The sequence below is a fragment of the Acromyrmex echinatior genome, chromosome 14 (assembly GCF_024713525.1).
Source record: "Acromyrmex echinatior isolate Ae372 chromosome 14, ASM2471352v2, whole genome shotgun sequence".
In the NCBI taxonomy this organism is placed as follows: domain Eukaryota; kingdom Metazoa; phylum Arthropoda; class Insecta; order Hymenoptera; family Formicidae; genus Acromyrmex; species Acromyrmex echinatior.
The window spans coordinates 3,085,927-3,102,688 of NC_141865.1; the positions used below are offsets into that span (position 1 = coordinate 3,085,927).

Genomic DNA, 16,762 nt, shown 5'->3' on the forward strand with positions numbered 1-16,762 from the left:
TTTATCCATATAAATTTTCTTCACAATTTTAAATTAAATGTAGTTTGCTTATACAATTAGAAGAGTTCCAGCTTTATTCAAATTGCAAATTGTAAATATAATCATAAGAATAAGAATGGGGTAGAGAGCCTATAATCAGAGTGGCGCCATACGAGAGATGACGTCATATTTTAGCGAAATTCTGCGAGAGAGAAAAAGATATACGGTCTCAGTCTGTCCAACAGACTGTCAATTTTAGGGTTAGGTGCAACAGCATTGAACGACAGATACATAAAGGTATATTCATAAAAATAAAATTATCGAAATTATTTTAGAAATCTGGTTGGATGTACAATACCATTTTGTAACAATTCATTAAAAAAAGGATATGTTATGAAATAATTCCGAAAGACACAGAACGCCGAATGAATTGGTTAAAGAGTATAAATGGCAAATATAAAAATTGGACACCGTCAAAAAATTCATCTGTATATGAGATAAAGTAATTTATTCTTTATAAATAATGTATTTAAAATATTAAAATAAAAATGTAACATAAAATATACACAGATTAATTATAATATCTGAAGACACGATAGTGTTTGGCACTAAGTATATGTATAGTCATCACATTGGTTACGAATTTAATTCTTTCTCTTTTTGTCGTAATCTTTTCAATTATATATCATTGCATTGTGAGTCTAAATCAAATAATATGATAATTACGATATTTAATATATAATATTTATGAAATGGTATGTACATATATAATATTTTTCTGAATTTTTGATTTCTTTTATATTATTACAGATGCATTTTGCTCCTAAAATGTAGGAACAGAGAATGGATAATAAACTAACGCATTTAATAACGCAAATAATGTGCAATAAATAATGTTTTGTATAAAGTAATATACAATATTACAAATTATACAATATTGCAATAGTACAAAATAAATGAAATTTTATAATAAATAATATATGTAAAAGTTTTATTATTTTATATATTATTTATTTATTATATTTATTTATCATCATTTTTTAATTTGTCACAATTTTTGAGCATTTTTTAGCATGAATTCAAAATTTAGAAAATAATGCGTTTAAAAAACTGAAGGGAATGGCTAAAACATGGCGGACCAATCACAAGTGATACCCGTATGGCGTCACTCTGATTGTAGGCTCTCTATGTTAGCGCTATCTGCAGCGCTACTACGAACAGTTTGTAGCGCTAAATAGCGCGAATAGCGCCATTCCGAACGCATTCTGGGTACGATCAACGCGATGCTGCAAACTTTAAAGCTAAATATCTCGGGGCAGCGCGACACTGTTTTCTGCCAGATTCGTTCATTTCGTGCAAAAATGCATCGAATAAGCCTAATTTCATTAAAATCAGTGAGGTCAGCCGTTTTCTGCATAATTACCAGTATTAGTAGCGAGACTTAACCACAGCCTATAGGATCTAATCGCACTCTCAGATTTCGCTGCCATTATATTGTAAATACGGACATATGGCTATGATCTTTTAAACGCTTTGATCTGAAATTCCCTATCGTGCTTCTCCACCTGTCGCTCCATCTGCAGTTCTTAAAGTTCCTTCAACGGCGTATATACCGCTACATGCGTGTTCGTATTGTTCCAGCGTGAGGGTACGCACGAGTATTAACAGAGGCTGTAGCAAGAGAACAGTTTTCCTGCGAAAATGTGGTAAGTCGATTTTCCGCCGGGACGAACCTGATCGGTGACGATCAGCTGATCGACCGGCATCCGCTTGTTTACAAACACCGTGACGTACCTAACCTCCAATCCCAACGCGTAACCTGTCAATTTTAATATGCGGAACCGGGGCCGTCTGTCAATTGTCGATGCTAAGATTGGGATTGCGCGAAGATTCGTATAATTGTTGCGAGTTACGCTTTTTGATGGACATTGTCAAGAAATTGCAATTCAGTGGTCAACCAATCGCTCATTGTCGGCATCCTCATTATAGATGTATTCCTTCTTTTCTCCTCGTTGTAGATGTACTCCATGGGCAATGGCACGATGGTCGACGGTGCTATCCGGGGTGTTCTTGGCTCTTTCCATGGTTCTCTCCCTGGGAAAGCTGTTGATGCTCGCCACAGGGACTGGAAGCAATGGAGAACTCACGGAAGCAGATCAGTGGCTTACTGAAATCGGCCTCGCTCAATATCGTTCGCTTTTCAGGAAGAAGGGTAAGTACTTATTTTGTTATCACAAATTCTCAATAGCGATCCACGGAATGCTGCTATTAAGAGCTACAGTCATAGCTACAATCAAATTGTTAGGATATATTGTTAAAAAAAATTTTAGATAATTTTTTGCTTCATAAAAATTTATAAACTAAAGAGATGAATCAATGAAAGAGTGACAAGATGATGAAACAAAATATGGAAATCACTTTAGAAACTATCCTTATTTCTCCTGACAGTTAGTAAACAGACGTAAAAGACATATAAAGTACTACATCTACTAGTTTTGACTCAATGTACGTGCATATCCTATTTTCACTTCCTTGAGCCTTTTGACTATTTATCAAGGATAGTCTCGGCCCATTTTTACAAGTGTTTTAAAACTGTCTCATTATTTTGTTTGATCCAAATTCTTTATTTACAAATGATATGCAAGAAAAATCAACATGTCATTTCTCTTATAATGTCACAATTCAATATGATTAAGGTGATTACTCTCTCTCTTTCTCTCTCTCTCTCTCTCTCTCTCTCTCTCTCTCTCTCTCTCTCTCTCTCTCTCTCTCTCTCTCTCTCTCTCTCTCTCTCTCTCTCTCTCTCTCTCTCTCTCTCTCTCTCTCTCTCTCTCTCTCTCTCTCTCTCTCTCTCTCTCTCTCTCTCTCTCAGAAGTTTTAACTTATCCATTTTTATATTAGAGCTCAGTTCGTCCAACACATCCATGAATCTTGTATTCTTCAGCGTGTTACAATCCTTTTTTTTGTTCAAAAATGTCATTTGTTGAAAAGTAGATAATCTGTATTGCAATCGAATTCATCTCAGGGAGGAGACTCTTATGTCAAAGATGATTCTGGCTTTGACACTGACGAGAAACATATTAAAGACCAACCCTGAGCAAATTTTCGATGGTAAAAAGAGCCCCAAGGGCCTGGAAGTAATTGAAGAACGTTGACATTATCGATAATTGTTATAAATTTGCTATAATTAATATAAATATTTGGCTAATACATTATTAAATTTTGATTTTTTTACATAAATGCTTCATAAATAAATATGCACATACTTGTAAAGCTAATACCCTATATTACCGAAAAATTATAATTTTTTTCTCTGTAGTTATCATCTCTATTGATAATCAAACTTTAACGATAACATTGAAATTATAATTTTAAAAAAATCAAGTATTATTGAGTTTTAAATGCATATAGTGATAAATATATCTTCAAAACTAATAAATCATAAAATTAGTATAATATTATCAGTTTTTTCTTTACTATAAACAAAGATGTTAGTCTTTAATAATATCTCGTTGATATTAATACATAGAAGTTACAGTTTCTAAGAGAGCATCAATAAGAAGTCAATTGTATTAAGAAATTTAAACAAGTCATTAAAATTGATTTATATCTTAATTTAATATTAGAATGGTCAATTATAACTAAATTATTATATTAATATTTAATTATAAGTAAATTATTATATATTTTAATTATAAATAATTATTATTATATTGATTATATTATATTAATTATGTTTAATTATTATATAATTTAATTAAATTATTACATAATTTAATTAAATTATTACATAATTTTGAATTATAATTTCATAACTATATTTAATTATATAATTATACAATATATAATCAAATTTGAAATTGATGGTGACTGTGACAACATTAAGTGACTGTAAGAACATAAAGATCAACTAACTACATTTTTAAGTGCGTACGTGTATGTATATATTATACGTATGCAGGGTGATCGACTTAAACCGACTATCCGAGATATTTCGCTTATTTTTAATGATATAAAAAAATATTTCAATTGAAAGTGGATCAGCTTCGAGGGAGACGTGTTTTTTTTTAGCCGCCAAAAAGATATGAAAGACATCTCCACTTTTTAAAATAGAATTGCATAATTTTTTTTACACAATATGATTCCTCTAATTATTCCGAATATTCCATCACAAGCGATTGATAGGTCGAATGATTTTATTCCAACTGGTATTGTAACGTGTTCAGAATTGAAATGACAAATTCAACTGTGAACACTTTACATATAGAAGTATAAACATAAATACAATAAATAAGCATTAAAAGTCAGTACATAAATTATTTGAAATAGAAATATAGGAGTGATATAAATATTTAATGTCCGTTTACAAATTCAAACTTCTTTTATGTTTTATAAGAAGCATCTCCGAAATACTGAGATGCTTATTTTTAAAAAATTCTTTGTTTAAAATTGTTACATTATTTCAATCAAAATCATGATATAAATTCGTTTTATGTTCCGTAATTACAAATAGCGTGATGGTATTTCTATTAATGTGATTTAATGTTCATTTACACGAGTTTTTAGTTTTCTATTTCTCTGCCCTGTATAAGTCGCATCGCAATTCTTGCAAGATATTTTGTAGACAATATTTTTTTGAGCGAGATTGAGCAGAGCGTTTTTGTGTCTTTTAATAATATATGCAAGTTTATTGAGACTAAACAAATAAAATTAAATTTAAGATCATTGGAAATATTTTTTAATTTATAAGAAATCCTAGGAATGTGTGGGATTTTAAACCAATAATTTGTTTTTACAATATTATTTTACACAATAATAAAATAGAATATTCTCGTACGAAATACAAGAGATCCGGAGATTTTACCTCCCGGCCGAAGTAATATTTTCCGCAATAAATTTATTTACAGTTTTTCAGCACATTAACATTTTTCTAATATGATTGAACATTAAAATTATTAAAATTTGCTTATCAATTTAATTTAATTTGTGATATTATATTATTCCAGTAGTTTATAAGTCCGGAAAACCAATTCGACACGCAGTTCGAATGACTATAAATATGGTATATATGCATATATATATATATGTATATATATATATATATATATATATATATATATTATATAATTCACATTGAATTATTTAAGTATTAAAGATCTAACTTCGATCATTATAGGCTTTATAATATTCTTACTTATTATTGAGATATTGAGAAAGAGATATTGAGAAAGAGATATTGAGACAGAAAGTTAAGGTCTTCCTGAGAATGTTGATTTGTTTATGATACCAATTAAATTCAACAATATTGTCTTTCTTATGCATAGTGATATCGAGAAAGTTTTCTCTCTCTCAATTTCTATGATGAATTGTAATTTTTCTTTCATAATTTATATGATGAATTATCATCTATTGTGATAGGAATTAAAAATGTTTAACATCTACTTACTTGTTAGAGGGATGGCTAAAGCGATGTCGTCTACATATCTTGCATAAAAGGGCAAAGTAATGAAAATAAAAAAAATATACAATTCAATTCAAAACAGTGGAGATGACCTTTATATCTTTTTGCGCTACCATTTAGAAAAAAAAACATGACAAAATAGGCCTGTTCTTTTTGGCTGAACTTTTATATCAGTTCATTTTTTTTCCTTTTGTTTCCTCCTGGAGAGAAAAGAAAGAAAGATGAACTGGTGAAAATTCAAAAAGAACAAGCTTAATACGTCCCTGTCGAAATCGTTCCACTTTTTTTTGAAACATTTTTTTATATCATGAAAAATAAGCGAGATATAGTCAATTTAAGTGGATCATCCTGTATATATGCATATATACATTTAGTGGAATCGATAGTAGTGAATTACATTGCGTATCGATAGTCACAAACTAAAAATTAAAATAATGATTTCATTCTCATAAGTGGAAAATTTATTGTCTTAGAAAAACTCTGTATTTGAATCCTTCATAACATAATTAAAAAGTAAGATATCGAAATTAAAAAAAAATACATTTTATGTATAGAGGATGAACAATAACATTCATGACCTCTGATTACAATTTCAAGATAACATTAATCTTTTTTACAAAAACATTTCAAATATCACAAAAAAAGTCATTTTGTAATGTCATTAAATTTCAGTTATTTTGAAAATCTTGTTAGTGAAATTTAACTTGTAGCATCGTTTTCAGCATCCAAAAATCTACAAAAAACGTCTTGTCTGATTAAAAAAAAAACATTTTTTTATAAATTAGTTATTTTTATTTGTGGATAATTCGGATGTAATATCAAATTCATTTATCGACACTACGATTTTATCAACAGTGTTGAAAATGATATACGTAGTTCACATCAGTTTATAAAATTGATGTTGGTGTCGCTAATGTCGATGGCTTTCGAGTGTCACGCAAAAACGTCGGGATGGTGGGGATGGTCTCTCAGGTTTCTCTCTGATTATATTAAAAATTTGATAATTATTTACTGCAGGGCACCCTTGATGGTCTTAATTGATATATGTTGTCACGATCTTGTTGAATTACTTTGCCTTAACAACAACAAGGTGGCGGTCTCTTATAGTTTTTGAAATATTTGGAATTAAAGTAATTTTAATAGCATGCATTTATACGACCTCCTACGCGAAGCGAATCCCATCTTATCTAGGAGCGCACGACTTTCCACGTGAAGCGAGGTTGACCCCACTTCCCTTTCTGCCTAGGGGCGTCCGACTTTCCACAGTTTCCACGCGAAGCGAAGTCCACCCCACTTTCTCCATCTTGCTTAGGAGTGTCCGACTTTCTACGCGAAGCGAGGTCCATCCCACCTTCTCCTCTGCCAAGGGATATCTTACTTTCCACGCAAAGTAAGGTCCACCTCACTTTATCCTATGTCTAAGACTCCTCTTGATAAGGGGGATATGGAGTTATTTTAATATTGTATATAATATTGTATATAATATTGTATATAATATTGTATATAGGAGAAATAAGATGTTATTTCTTAAACTTTTTTTATTAATAACTTTTTAACGGATAACGAGCGACAGCTAAAACTTATTATTGGAGGACACTCAGGGTCATAACTTTGATAAAGTCAGGATTATTGGAAAGGTCTCCCCTAATTGGCATATTTATCAATTAAAGGTAATATCACTTGGACTGTATTCTTTATTTAACTTGGCACCAGTTATTGGTATCAAATCTTTCATACAAATGATATATATTATTAGAGTTAATATTATTTAATTTTTTTTATATATGGGATTTAACTTAATTGGCATCATTTATTGATATCAAATCTTTTTTTTAATGATACATAAAATTTTACTTCGACGCCAATTGTTGATTTCAAATCTTTTACAGTATACACTTTAGACAATTTTGATCAGTATATGTCAATCAGTCAGATAATTGTAATATGTTCTAAACACTTACGAACTTTCAATATGCATTTGTATGAAATTATTAATGTAACTTATGATTTCGATCGCTCGTAGAATTTTTTATGTGAGAAAAAAGTTGTGCGGAATGAAGTAATATGTCCAAGGTATCGTAATGTACTGATATTAAGGAAATCCCTGAAGATCATTAGTCATATTATAAAAAACTTTCACAGAGACGATTTATATGTGATACATCACTACATTAATATCTCACTTACACATGTCACACATACATATATTGTAAATTTTTGTATAACAAATACGTTTTAATTAGATGTCTAAGTTTAATTTTAAGAATTCCACTGTTCTTCATACAAACTACTAGTCTGTGAACTACTATTTCGTAAATACAGATTGCACAGCTTTTATATGAAGCAAATGTTGTACGACGTGACAGTTCTGAAGCGCCATATTGGATTAAGAAATGATAAAAATCAATCTCAATTTCGAAATTTTTTGTTGTTCTCATTGTCAGCATAGACTCCACCTCACAGATATGTATTAATGTATATCAATTCTGGAAAAAAATTTTTGAATCTGTAAAAGAAGAAAAAAGTAATTGTTATACAAAAAATTATGATCGGTAAGATGACTTTAGAATCCCCTTAGTATTGTTACTAAGAATCATATATTTTAATGCATAAATAATTATTATAAAAGTAGTAAAGATCGTAAACGACAAAAAGTAATATGTAATTTTAAAATCAGTGCATTCCGTGGAATATAATTTGAGGCGCACATTTAATTGCGCTTCCTGCAATTTGTCAATTTATCGATTATTTTTTAATAATATAGTCACCACGACATAGATTTCTAATAAATGAATTAGAACTTAATGATCATACTGTTATCGATTGGACAAATTTTTGTAGAGAAGTAAATAAAATATTATTTATTATTTATTTATGTTTGCTAAAACCTCTTGAAGGTCACTTAGAGTCGTGACAACATAAGGCAAGGTCAAAGTTGTCAGGTATTGCTTTCCTTTCCTTCATTTTTACCAAAAATTTAATTAAATATGGATAATTTAATAATGAAATATAATAGCTAATTAACATTTCTTCGCAATCTAATTCTCTCAAGTATTATTGAAGTAATGTTTTCAAACTACTGTCTCTAAAGGAGAATAAATTTATATGCGAGCTTTTGGTGCTCCTGACCGCAACCACCAACCTTTTTGTAGCGGAAGAAATTTAGAGCACACCGAAATTCGTTCTCAGCAAGTGCGGAATAGTAGAAGAACCTTGAAAATGAATAATGAATATACACGGTATTCGGAGCCATCGATCCATGCGGGAATGAATGTTGTTAGACATGTACTTACCATTCATTTCGACCGCTTTTAACAATCGATTTCTCGTCGACCGCGCACAAGTTTACAGGTTCCTTGCGCGCGCTTGTTGAAGTGAATAACTTGATTCGCTTGACTACAATCCAAAAGTTAAAATTGTAATAATTGGCGTTATTAGGATATTGAATAAAAAAATATAAAAGATTAATCAAACTAAAATTAATTTACATTAATCGAAATAAATAAAGATTTGTTATAAAATATTTATTTTATTGACTTAAATTAGGTATTATCAACCACATTTTTTTATTTCACAAAGTGAAATAAAATATACATACATATATAGATTTTAACGTTTCAACCTTGAATGCGGTCATCTTCAGTGAAAGAATAAATTATGTTAAATCACGTTTATATATTATAACTTATATGCATCGTCATATAATCCTTCTGTTTTATATCATCAAAATTCATCTCGAGTAATAATAAAATATAATATTTCCACATAAACTTTGTGATGTAAAAGTAGTAAGGTTATATGGCGATGCGTGGAAGATTATATGAACATAATTTTTAAGTTTTAACATAATTTATTCTTTTACTGAAGGTAATCGCATTTAAGATTGAAACATTTGAAACGTATACGTATGTATAATTTGTTTACTTTGTGAAATAATAATGTGGCTGATAATATCTAGCTTAAGACTCGAATAATCCATTTATTTCAATTGTATTTTGAATTTTATATTTATTGGAGCTATTAGAGAATATACAATATTATTATTAATTTATTTATTTTATGACAAAAAAGCACTTGATTACAATGGAGAAATCAAAGATTGACTTTACATTTATTCGCTTTTTACTATTAATTAGCTCTATAATTAGCTGTATAATTGAGTTGAATAATTAATTCGAATACATTTAAAATGGTAGTTTTTATTGCATTCATACATATATTAGAACAATTAAATATTTGTATACAGTATTGTAGATATAATATAATACATGCAATACAATTAGTATCGTTATCTGATTGTCGTAAATTCATTGTATGACGTTCAAAAAAATTCAATAGACTAAGGTTAGTTACTATTTTTACGCAATCTATATAGTTTCATCACTATTTGATAAGAAACGGGTTATAACTATAAAAAAAATACAGAGACGAACTTGAATTTCCATTGACAAGATGCTGTTCGAAAAACAATAGTACATTCAAAGAATGTTCTAAGAGAGATGGTTTTACGCTAAAGTACGAAATAAAACGTTTTTATCTATGTCAAAGGTTTTCTGAGACAGTTTCGTGTCCAGGCTCGGAGCGCTCTAATACATTAGAGTATTTTATAGCAATAATAGTTTTTTACTTACTTTATGGATTAAAAAATGATTCTATAAAAAAATAAATATTTTTAGTATCACTTTGGTGCTTACATATTTAAACATTTTAAATTAAAATTATCTTGACAACTCATTTTCTTTCTTCATAAAAATTTATATTATATATTCATTATAAAAATTTTAAGAAAAACATCAAATCCAATTCAGTTTCTAATTCAATATTTCTATTTATTAATTATATAAAGTTTGTTGTACAAATATGGTTTATCCAATGGAAGGGATAACATGGTGCAATTTTTGCAAGTATCTCTCTCTCTGAATCTCCGCCGTCTTTGTCTATGAATGTAAGACTAAGGGTGCCAACTGTGTAACGCTAAACATGGGGCGATATTCATAATCCATTTTTATTTTAAAATTAAATAACGTTTTAAGATGCTAATACAATCCTTGAATTGACTTATGACATCTTAAGATTGTACTTAAGACAGTCTTAAATGCAAGAATCGACTATGAATATTGATCTATTTCACACTTTATGTTTCTCTTTCCATAGAAAACAAGGAAACATTTAGTACCAATTTCACGACGCGAAGCAGGTCGGTTTCATAGTCGATTCTTACATTTAAGACTGTCTTAAGTACAGTTTTTTAAGCTGTTATAAGTCAATCCGAGGACTGTATTAACATCTTAAGGCATTATTTAAGACAGTTAAAATGAAAACGGACTATGAATATCGCCTCGTGTTTAGCGTTTCACAGTTGGCAGCTTTAGCCTCTTATAGACATTCATAGACAAAGACGGTGGAGATTCAGAGAGAAATACTTGCAAATTGCATACATCATGTTATCCCTTCCACCATGGGTTTATCTCTAAACATGAAATCCAGCTTTGAAAATATCAGAAAAAGTAAAGATTTCTATTAAGAATAGAAAGCTTTTATATTTTTAAATTTTATTAGATGATCGTTTAATCATTTCTATTCTTTCTGGCGCAGAATCCTTTATTATGTACATTTATTGCATACATATTGCGAGTTATATTACTCAAACACCTTGCCTTCTGTATATAATAATTATAAGTTAGCAAACGAGATTTAGCGAGTGAACTCGTGTCGTTCTACTTAGCGAAAGTCCTTTTTGTTTTTGTTTCTAAGAAGCATCTCTACTTGGCATTAAAGTTCTCTTCTGTGGAGCATTCTATATGCCGTACAAAAGAAACCAACACTCTTCGAAAGTTAAATATCAAGGAAGTTAATAGCGTAACGACTTAGCTTTTAAATAATTAACGTTAAGTTGCCGAGATTAAACTTTTCGTTTTGCTTTTACCCTTTTGATACGCTACGAGTTTCACATAGAAGCTCGCGTGACAAAGGTAAACGGTAGAATTTTTAATACCGTAAAACTGCAACCATCGGAAGTACTCTATAATTTCAAAATTTATTTTGTCCTCATTGATAAGGGACATTGCTTTAAAGATTCAAGAAAGATCGACCTGTGTCTTTATCGAATCTATTCTGTAAGCTTATTCGCAAAATGAATTCATTCTCCTTCATATCTTTCATCGGGATGTTATTGAAATATCCTGCAAGAGAATGAAACTCATATATGATGTATGTTTCGCTTGCAATGCTCCCCGACAATTGTTCGATCTTCACAAATGTCAATCTCAATCTCAATTTAGTGACATGTATCATATAGTACATCATTGGCGTATCCTCGTTGAATCTCTTTTCAGAACATGTTTTACATTGTTATCCGTCCGTTTATGTCATAGGTTTAATGGAATTTGTTATTCGTTACAAGAAAATGTGTATGATGTGACGAGAATTATTTGTGATAATTAGCAATAATAATTTTAAATCTCGTTTAAGTACAATTTTTTAACTATTTTATATATTTTATATTAAGCATGAAGACTCAATCCTGATTGTTTTAAAGCTCTTTTGCTTATCGACTTTTATAACTGTTATAGAAATACTCAGACTTGAATATTTTCTTATACAACGTATAAAGTAAGAATCGACTAAACTTTTTTAGCATATTTAGCAAATTATTTTAGGTATATCAAGATTATGTTGGTACAAATATATATATATTTTTTTTTATAAAAAGACTTGCTAAAAGACTTGTTGAAAAAGTTTGATCGGCTTACGATCGATTTTTTTAAACGAAACACATTTTTGCACTAAAAGTTCATTTTTACATAAAAATGAAAATAAGAGGTAGGTATCACTTCTAATGGCCTTGATCTTAACAAATGTTATCCAGATCACGATTCTGAACAACATTTAAGAGGTTTGGTCCGACACCTTTGATAGTACTAATGCCAGCAATACTGTAATTTTCAAGCCTTATAACTCGAAAAGTACTTAATGAAAAATAACTTTATTATAGTGTTTTGAAAAGCTCTTGACTATTAAATTCTAGCATCAAAAATAGGGCGTTTCATTTTTAAAAAATCGGTGACTTTTGATCTGATCTTGGCAACACCACTCAAATAAGATCAATCTGATAACATCAATAAATAGATCATTTTAAACTACACAACTTTTGTATGCAATATTTTTCTCAAAAATGTTTACTTCAAGATATTTAAGGGATAATTAAGGGGTCTGAGATTTTTCAAACACCCTGTGTATATAGATATTATACACACATATATATGTATATATATATATACATATGCATATATATATATATATATATATATATATATATATATACATGTATATATTGGGTCATCTAAAAAGTATCCGCGGTTTTTAGACCCAATATATACGAGTATAATAATATGACGTTTTCCATTTGGTTTGTGAATGAATCTTGCGTCCTCCCTGCTCGAAAGAGCGAGCGTATTCGTGTGCGGCGCAATATAATTAAACGCCAATTAATTTTTCTTATTAATTTTAATCTTTGCAAGATATTTTATTAGCAAGTAAAGCGTGAAGATCTGTCACCTTCTTCTGTGTATTGCCGGGTCGCCATCGAAGAGGAAATCGATTCAAGAAAGACATCGCCGTGGAGGCCCGTGCGTTCTCGGGAACAGGGAAATGCAAATCGTATTATGGTATATATTTCTTGTACGTTACTTTCTTCTCGCGCCAATTGTGCCTTATATTGTAAGAAGGTGTTAGGTATCCAGAATCTTCTTTGAAGAAGCAGCAGAGGATCTGACCAGAGGACAGCACCGCAAAAACGAGCGGCTTGCTAGTAAGTAACGTGAGCTCGAGATTGTACGAGGAATCGCCCTAGTCCGTTCCGCATGAGAGCAGAGAAGATTTGGCTGCTTGAATAATAATTTGCTTGGCAATTTGAATTCCGCAGCCGTAGCGCGAAAAGTTACGCGATTATCATAGACTTATGTGATTCGTAGGAAGTGAAGATAAGCGATGGAACCATCTCGCGTCCAATTAGGGCGCGAGATGATCCCACCGCACAGGGCCTTGCAGCCTGCGTGTCTCCTACGGAAAATTCAAAAGTCGCTTCCGTTAATGGCACGAGTAGTTTTTTGTGGCACGAGCCGGGAATGCTTGAAGAGGGCGCAGGATCCCCCATATTGGTATGATCTTTTGAAAAGTAGATAGACATTGAAGAAAGCATTAGAGAATATTGATGAACCGGAGAGCACCAGAAGATACCGGAAGGACGGCGAAATTCATGAGTTCCAATTTTTTTGAGGCCAATCCTGATATCACGAGATTTAGCAGATTGTTACGTTATTCATGTCGATCTTTTGTTCTTTGAATGGGAAATTATTACTTTATTGAGAGTTTTGGATGCCCCGCTCGGATTGTCTTGCATATCGTATTAGTTTTTAATATCGTGCCTGTCGTCCCTCTCGTCACAATTAAGTCATTTATGCCGCCGTTTTATGTAATTGCGTGTTAACAATAACGTCCTAACGAATTTATTTTCCTTATGTGTTTGGGACAAAACAATCAGTTGCCCCGTAAATTTTTTTGTTCACATCTTGAATCTGAGTCGAGAAATAATGCTTGAGAGCGAGAGCCTTGGCTCGATTATGCGAAAACTGTTTGTGTGAGACGATGTCTCTTCTTTACAAACTCATAATTCATTGATCCTGAGATTATTCTTTCGCGTATATAGAGTGCTCAATAATACATTGCCGCGGTTGCCGAACTTGATTATACATGACCTACCTATTATGACCGACATTTTGTACTACACAATCTTCAAATACATTATTGTTATTTGTTACATTTAATTTTATGTGATAGTACCTTCTATCTCTCTCGTCCTCTAACTTTCTCCGTCCGCTCACGCGAAACACTCACTTATTGCGTATTTGAGCAGTCGGTTTCGCTCGTCGCGATAAAAATCCTGTGACAAATCTCCGATCTGATCATAATGCGAAAAGAATTCGACTTCTGAGTTAGCTGTACGTCGCACAAGAACGGCACGCTCTTTCGTCCCTATCGCTCAAATAAGTAATTGATCGAATGGAGATTAATTTTGATATTTCTTTTAGAATGTGAGAGACCAAACTCTCGGTATTTTTGTATGAGGAAACGCCCTTATTATGAGATACCGAGTTCATTTAAATGCTAGAAGCTTCTATAGGCAGAATTTTTAAAAATAATAAGTCATTTTGAAGGGAATTTAATAAGCTTTAAGATAATGTTATATAAAATTGAATTCAAATTCCATTTTTTTTACAATAAATTAAAGAAATGAAAAAGTGAGCAAATCGTAAAGTCAAAAAATTATGCTCCTAATATGAGATACCCCGAGAAATCGATAGTAAAACTTATGTATATATCAGTATTGTAACTAAAAAACTTTATTTAATGTTTCTTAAATACAAACACAGCTAGGGTGCGCGAAAAATGAGTATACGATACATTATACCCAGAACTCATCTTCAGTTTATTCTGTTAAAAAAGTACCGGGAATTCGTCATTTAAAAAGCTCGCTCAAAAGATATTTCAAAAAATTTTTTTCTGTAAGTTGGCACTACTGTATCACATTATGACGCAGAGTTAGAGCACGATCTGTCAAATAGTTTGTTCACAGTTGTTGATTATATTATTAATTGATCTATAGAGTGTTTTTCGATTTTACTATAAATAAAAACATCGAACAAAGAATTGTCTCAAATTTGGTGTTGTAAATGAAATTGCTGTACCGAATCGTTGAAAATGTTAGATTTTTGGCCACAAACTCAACAAATATCATCGACCAAGCACCGTATTCGCCAAATATGGCCCCCTGTGATTTTTTCCTGTTCCCCAAACTCAAATTACCACTTCGGGTAAGACGTTTTGAGTCCATTGAAGCCATAAAACAAAATTCGAAAAAGAAATTGAAGAAACCATACAAATTTCAGAAGTGTTTCCATGACTGGATAATTCGCTGGCATAAGTGTATCGCATCGAATGGGGCCTATTTTAAATTTTGATAAATAAATGAATATTTCGTGTTTTATTGAATAATTTCCGGTACTTTTTTGACAGAATATAGATGCTTGAAATCAAGCATCGCAAAAATAGGCACTCGACGTTCATTCCGATTATCTTTTTTATTATTGTACAATAACATTTATACTTTAGCAACGATTTTCAATATGACATGGGAGCATGAGTTATTTCATATTAGAAATAGCCAGGGTATCTCATTACGATTTCCATGCCTTACAGTTTTACGATTATCAAATCTAACTTCTGTAATTAAACAATTTGACATATTCCATATTTTTCTATTAGTACGACCTCTACTCTATCACTACATGAAGAATTTATTGCCAAATATTTATTTATTAAATAATAAACAATGTTTAGGTTCATCTTAATGAAACTTGAGGACATCCAAATTCTAAAATCTTTTTTACAATGACTACAGACATGATCTAATAATAAATTTTCTACTAAGTTTTCAATCTAAGAGCAATAAATTCATGGTGGAATCAATAGACAGTGTCTATTAGTTTACCAGAAATGCTGCTATCTCATAATAGAAGCTTTCCTCTATATATATATATACACACACATATATATATATATATATATATATATATATATATATGCAATTTCATATACTCCTTGAAAACTATCTGTACGTGATCTGCGCTCGAGAATTATTTTTCATCGATCTCATTTCCAAAATTCCACTACACTCTTTTTCCCATCAACCATTGATTTTCCGGATAATGGTGTGACAGTCGAAGCACGTACTCACATATCACATGCGGTATCACGATCGGGAAACACGATGTAGCGCGGGGATGAAGCACGAGGGTAGTCGAATGTGAGCGTAGTACGACGACGCCTTGAAGACGGGAGAGTCGCTCGAAAGACAAGAGTAGGTCGACGGCGTGATGTCTCCCGCCAGAGGGTAAGCGCGAGAGAAGGGTGGCGTGGCTCTCTTGCGCTCGCTCGTGGTGGGGTTGATGTGGCGCGGAGGGTTGGTTCCCGCCGCGTAATCGCATCGCATGCAGTGGCCTGGCGTGAGTTCGCGCGAGCGCGTCGCATAGAAAATTGCAAACCTACATTGTCAGAGGAACGTTTGGTGAATCTTGCCTTGGGGTTTATAGCGCGTGGATTCTTCTTCCCTTCGGATCTCGTCTTCGTTGTTGTCTGTCTCGTTCATTCTCAGCCTCCGTACGCGGGACATTATGCTCGCGGTCGACGAGCGCGTTCGCGTTATCTGCGATAGAAACGGCATTCTTATCAACAATGAGGTTGCGGCTGACTCCAGATTAGCTG

At 31.6% G+C, this 16,762-nt stretch overlaps 2 protein-coding genes across 4 annotated transcripts in view; one reads left to right on the forward strand and one right to left on the reverse strand.

The window, feature by feature from the left end:
- Positions 1-1,528: 1,528 nt before the first annotated feature.
- Positions 1,529-16,762, forward strand: part of LOC105146715 (apoptosis-resistant E3 ubiquitin protein ligase 1) — a 47,105-nt gene continuing 31,871 nt past the window's right edge. Inside the window, exons 1-2 of one of the 2 annotated variants that reach the window (XM_011057154.2) lie at positions 1,529-1,685; positions 1,998-2,191. In XM_011057154.2, the coding sequence (XP_011055456.1) occupies positions 2,014-2,191 (178 nt within the window). In that variant the 5' untranslated portion in view covers positions 1,529-1,685; positions 1,998-2,013. Of the gene's footprint in view, positions 1,686-1,997; positions 2,192-16,762 lie in introns of those variants that run through there. The other variant, XM_011057158.2, reaches the window with a different exon arrangement.
- LOC105146713 (uncharacterized) lies at positions 7,564-16,485 on the reverse strand. 2 transcript variants are annotated; one of them, XM_087413126.1, is made up of 4 exons: positions 16,236-16,485; positions 8,734-8,836; positions 8,583-8,652; positions 7,564-7,926 (listed from the first exon to the last, which is right to left on the reverse strand). In XM_087413126.1, exons 1-4 carry the CDS (start codon positions 16,483-16,485, stop codon positions 7,921-7,923), a joined length of 429 nt encoding a protein of 142 aa, XP_087269252.1. In that variant the 3' UTR covers positions 7,564-7,920. The 2 variants fall into 2 exon arrangements, with proteins under 2 accessions (XP_087269252.1, XP_087269251.1); XM_087413125.1 differs by having other exon boundaries at positions 7,564-7,946.